We start from the raw sequence: 5,712 nt of genomic DNA, 5'->3' as shown, positions 1-5,712 counted from the left end.
AAGTAGTGAAGAAGAAACCATCACTGAGCCCGTTGGCAACAATATAGATGATTAGCGTTGTATACGTGGTTCCCAGTGTGACTAAAACTGTACTCAATCCAGCAATGCACTCAGCCGCTTGAAAAACGTGAAAGGGGTTCACTCTTGGGTGACTGCACAAAAAGCCAGCCAGTAGACGACCAATTGCGGAGCACAAACCGTAATAAATTAGCAACTCTGATGCTCTCTTCGGTGAAATGCCCAGGTCCTCAGAAAAGCGAATCTAAGAGAGACCAAGGAAAATTCAAAACAAAGGTCTGTTTGCTTTAAATTGAATTATGAATAGCCTGAGAATACAAACAAACAAATAAATAAAGGAAAGAACGAATGAATGAAAAAATAAATGCAATGAGAAAGATTGGGAAAAATGTTCGGAACCATGTAATTCATGCAATTCACTCAGTTGATGGGTAGCCATATTGATTTACTGAATCAAAGGAAATAATTCTTTCAAAATAAACATTATTGGGAGTTGTTGGTTCTGCAGATGTTGGATGGTGGTGGCAGTTATGTGCAAATGGACGTAACGACTCCTTTATGTAAGGACGTGCAGTGTTAATGCATGTTAATGCATTGCTATCTCCATAGAGACCATATGCAATGTGCTCGCGTGGCCCCAACAATAACGTCATTTTGATTGGCCATAAAAAGATACTCGCAAAGGTTGAGTCATAGGGCTTGTATGGGAGAGGAAATCTCCTCCCCTTGGTAAGGTAGGTAAAGTCTGCTTACGAGCCAAGTGGCCCATAAGGCGGGAGCTTATCCCGGTTTCTGAAGCATGAAGCAACTAGGAGTATTTCTATTCCCCCCTGGATGGGATGCTAGTCCATCGCAGGGCTACCCCCAGCATTAAATTCGCCAGTACCCATTTATACACCTGGGTGGAGAAAAGAGTGATCGAAGTGTCTTGATCAAGAACACAACACAATGTCTCCGGCCAGGGCCCAAACCCGGACCACTCGCTCCGGCCGTGAGTCGAGCGCACCAGCCATGAGGCCACTGTACCCCCCCCCCCCCGCCCCCTACACTTGGCCTCCTGGTTAAATTCAGTCATCTGCCCATGTTTAAACTTCTTGTCCTCGGAAATCAGTGAAATAGCTAGTGGCCATGACAAAAAAATGAATTTAAAAAACTGACTGAAAAGGGCTCATGAGCCAATACATCCCAACTGTACGTTTTAAAGTTTTGAAAGCAACTGCACTGTTAGATTATCTGGTAAATCAGTTTCAGGGATAGGTAACTAAGAAATACTATTATTCGTTATTCAGTGCTGGTCTAAGCTGGTAAGAAAAGGATAGACATAAGTTGTATCGAGCAAATTTCTTTTTGAAAAGGACAAGGCTAATAAACTTGTGGCCCTCAATCACACCAGACGTCCGGGCTACAACTGACAACACCTGGAAGTCCGTTCCCGGGCCCCCCTTACTTTGGTACTTAAGTATATATTCTGGTAAAAATTGAGGCTAAAATTTTTTTTGGGTTCACACACTCAAAAAAACCGGACCCCACCGCCCTTCTTAGCTCAAGGTCTGGATCCGCTACTGAATTTCCAGTATGAAGAAGTGTTGTGAGAGGTGGGCTACGGTTTATGGACTTATCCGTGAAGACTTACAAGTCTAACTATTTGCATATGTCATCACAAAGGCAGCTCTTTCTCCTCAGTTGAACTCACGACCTCCCGCACGATTCCCCACGGCTGTCCAATGCTCGACAAACTGGGACTACCGGTCAGCGTGTGCTGAATTACGGTTAATTAAGTCAGAAGGGCATTTTGTGTCCTTCATATTGCTTAGTATATACACTTTGGCACTTAATTCTTGGTTCGCACTCACGTGATCAGAGTGCCATGTTGGTGTACTAAACAAGGGCAAAATGTAGCTCGCATTTATCATAATATCCTATTGGTATTAATTTTCGCGTCGCTTTAATTTCGCGATTTTCGCGATTTAAAAAAAATCGCGAACTTAAAGCGACGCAAAAAAAAATTCCCGCGAAATTTAATGTCGCAAAATTTAATACCCTCCTATATTTCTATTTTTTTCAATTTAATGAAGAAACACGCCTACATATAATGTGTGCAAGCTATAATGTGAAAGGATGTGTGAAGAAAACAGTGATGAAAAAGAAAAGATGAAGAAAACAGTTTAACAATCAAATCTCACTATCTGTGTTGCTTTAAACGTCTTCATCTGGTACAGATGCGGTTTCTATAGTTTAATTTGGTTTTGTTATGAGTTGATCATTTTCAGCAATAAGAAGTGTAAAATAATAATAAAATTCTCGAAATATGCTTTCTTTTTCATTTTCGCGAAAATTAATTCCCTAAGAAAATAGTTTTGCACCCAAATCGCTGAAATAAAGACCCGCGAAATATGCTGACCTTTTTTTCGCGAAATTAAGTGCCCGCGAAAATTAGTACCAATAAGGTAATAGCCCCAATTTCCCGAAAGACGTTTTCGCTATTGTTCAGTACACCAACACTGCCCCCAATGACGTCATTTTGGCACTTAGTTCTTGGTTTGCCCTCACGTGATCAGACGTCCGTGTTGGTGTACAAAACAAGAGCAAAATGTAGCTCGCGTTTAGCCATAATAATAGCGCCAAATTCCCAAAAGACTTTTTGGATATTGTTCAATACACCAACACTGCCACCAATGACGTCATGTGCAAGCCAAGTGTTCAATGATTCTGGCATTTATGAGAACGGTTAGTGGACACTGATTTGCTAACAGTCCGTTTCATCAGGATGGCCTCCTGGTTTCATCAGGAACCCATTAGTAGGAGCCTCCATATGCAGAAGATCATTGAGTCAACCTTTGCGCGTATCTTTCTATTTTTAGAACGAACTCTTGAGCAGGAGACTCCCAATTACAAAAAATTTACATCAATTTGCACGATTTAAATACAGTTTTACTGCTTTATTTGTCTTCGTCAGACTGACTTTACTCTGATTGGCCTATTAAAAGCCAAGGAACTCGTGGCGTTCTAAAAATAGAAAGATACGCGCAAAGGTTGACTCATAAGGGCGTGTATGAGAGAGAAAAGCTCCTACTCATGGGCTCCTGGTTTCATCAGTTTTCACTAAGCCTTTTCACTTACCAGGTGAATCTGAGGGACAAAATGGCCAAACTCCACCACGCATACACAGCAGATGAAAACGATCACCGGAGGTTCTTTCCATACTGAGAAATCAAGTACTGATTTTATTTTCGTGATAATATTTTCATCTTTTCTATCTTCACTGGAATCTCTTGTCATTAGGTTGCCTTTGACTTCATCTGTCTCCACGTTGGGGTCAAAGGTTACTGAAAGTGAGCACGTGAAAAGAGCAACTCCGGCCATTATGCGCTAGGTCGCCTGCCAACCTGTCACCGTTCTAAGGGCCTCTAGTGTGGGACCTAAAATGAGTACACCACCCCCATGCCCTGAGGTGAGCACACCGGTGGCTAAAGACTGTCGCTTCTTAAAGTACTGGCTCAATACTACCAGCCCCACGGAAAATGTGCAACTGCAACCCACAGCAAACAGAAAACTGTAAGTGAAGAAAAGAACAAAAATGTTCTCAACAAATGAACTAGCTATCAAGCCCATGGCACAGAATACTCCTCCGATCACAGTCGTGATACGACAGCCAAATCGAGAGATGAGAGCAGTCGAAAAATGGCCGGTGAAGAAGGTCAATGCTATGGCAACGGAACCAAGGCATGCTATAATCAGACAAAAAGAAAAAAAAACTTCATGGCGGTCTTTCTTAAACAAGATTCCCTGATAAAAAAGCGGAACTTTAGGAACAGGTCTTAAAACTGCCAGAATATGAATGTTACGTCAATTAAGAAATCCGGTTTTAAGATATAAGTTTCAATAGTGTTTACCGCGGTGTCTAGCGAAATTCTGATACAAAGAGCTTGATAGAGTACGAGTTAGCATTCTTTTAATTGTTGGCAAATTATCCCTTGTTGCCTCGTTCAAGGTTAACTATTCTTTTGAATTTTAAGTTTAAGAACGAGGCAAAAGGGCCAATTTGCAAGCAAACAAACGAACACTAAAATGGCGGCCATTTTGAAATAAGGTGTATGAGGTTTAACTGTCGTTAGTGCCAGTCTCCGATGTAGTTGACAAAATTGGATCAAAACTGACGAGATTATTGGAAATCGGTACCGAGCTATGGCAAATTAAGCTCTTGACATAACGCCCACTAATTTACCTACCTGCAGTTTCTCTGGATGACTTGAAATAATCCATAAACACTGGCAGGAAAACTCCAAAGCCAAAAAGAAACCCGAGCGATGAAATCCAAGTCATCGTAGCACAAGCACAGCCTGACCAGCCATGACCACAGACTGTCACGTTTACGAGGACGACCGGTGGAGCAAAACAACTGAAAAATGGCCATAAATTTCACGGTGACTTCTTTTGAATGCTTTAGATCTTGAGTATGGACGCTTTGGCGCGGATGGGTTTTGTGTTAAATGAATATTCGAGAATACTCGGTTTGTTTTGGAGTCGGGTGAATCACGGGTGAAAACTACTCGTGCTTTTCACTCGTGATTCGGATTTCGTTACATACAGAGCGGGCAATGAAACTGTACATCAACAGTTCAAATGAAGCAAAGAAGGAAACAAAATACGAATATATCTCGAAACAATTGTTCCGAATTTTTGGGTAAAATGAATAGAAATTTAAAATTTGTTCTGATTGCCGGAGAGGAAGTCTAACATAATTATGCAGTTTTCCGGTAATGACGTCAAACTCATGCTTTTAAAATTTATTCAGGAATGAACAAAGGCTTCAAACAAGAAAAGAAATCTGAAAACTTTTAGGCCTTTGTACATTTCTGAATAGAATTTGAAAGCAAGACTTCGAGGTCATTAGCGCAAAACGGCATATATTAGATTTATTAAAAGGGTGTATATATCAAACTAAATTTCCTTTCGAATGACTTGCAAAACTCGATGGAAGTCCACTTTTGCCTTTTTTTAAAAACGACTTGCGAAATGTATTATGCTCGAGTCATAAGGTACCTAAAATTCAGTATTAGCGTACTGGTGAGCCATAACGAGGTTTAAAATAAATGCGAAAGGACAACGACGATATATTGCCTTAGGCCCTGTTTACAAGAAGGGAGGGTAACCCTATTGTTAGGGTTATATTACCCTATAAAGAGGGTTACCCTAACACTCAAACATTTCTTCTTGTTTTCATCGACGTGTTTACAAGGCAGCTAGGGTTACCCTGGCGCTAGGGTAACCCTAGCTAGGGACAACTCACCTATACCCGGGACAACTTTTTAACAGTTTCCATTGTGTTTGCGATGCATAGGGTAACCCTTCCTGTGAAATTTTGCTTGTAAACCCGCGCTACCCTTGACTCTCCTGCAAGGATAACCATAGAAGCAGGGTTACCTTACCTGCTTGCAAACAGGGCCTTAATAAACTACCTCTTTAAAAAGGCTACGGAGAAAAATTAATAAATAAAATTATGTTGGGATAAATTGCAAAGTGAATATGAAAGCTAAGTTGCAGAAAAGATTCAAGGACTGGAAACTCTTTCACCGATTTCACTTGCTGATATTTTTTCTTTCCGAAAGCAGTACTTTACCGATTTTCTCATGTAAAAACCTCTCTTAATTCAGAGGTATCAATCACGTGATAGTCCAGGTAACATTTTAAACA

The 5,712-nt window shown here is 40.8% G+C and overlaps 2 protein-coding genes across 2 annotated transcripts in view; both read right to left on the bottom strand.

Moving 5' to 3' along the window:
* Positions 1-3,381, bottom strand: part of LOC137978635 (monocarboxylate transporter 10-like) — a 5,263-nt gene extending 1,882 nt beyond the window's left edge. The window contains exons 1-2 of the mRNA XM_068825647.1: positions 3,139-3,381; positions 1-262 (exon numbers count right to left, since the gene is read on the bottom strand). The exon at positions 1-262 is cut by the window's left edge and continues 105 nt beyond it. Coding sequence (XP_068681748.1) covers positions 1-262; positions 3,139-3,381 — 505 coding nt within the window. The remainder of the gene's footprint in view (positions 263-3,138) is intronic.
* A 6-nt stretch (positions 3,382-3,387) lies between these two features.
* LOC137981064 (monocarboxylate transporter 7-like) lies at positions 3,388-4,341 on the bottom strand. The gene is made up of 2 exons (XM_068828428.1): positions 4,248-4,341; positions 3,388-3,746 (listed from the first exon to the last, which is right to left on the bottom strand). The coding sequence occupies exons 1-2, from the start codon at positions 4,339-4,341 to the stop codon at positions 3,388-3,390; spliced, it is 453 nt and encodes a 150-aa protein (XP_068684529.1).
* Between the last annotated feature and the right edge of the window lie 1,371 nt (positions 4,342-5,712).

This window comes from Montipora foliosa, chromosome 12, assembly GCF_036669935.1.
Source record: "Montipora foliosa isolate CH-2021 chromosome 12, ASM3666993v2, whole genome shotgun sequence".
In the NCBI taxonomy this organism is placed as follows: Eukaryota; Metazoa; Cnidaria; class Anthozoa; order Scleractinia; family Acroporidae; genus Montipora; species Montipora foliosa.
This window is presented reverse-complemented; position numbering and strand designations above follow the sequence as displayed.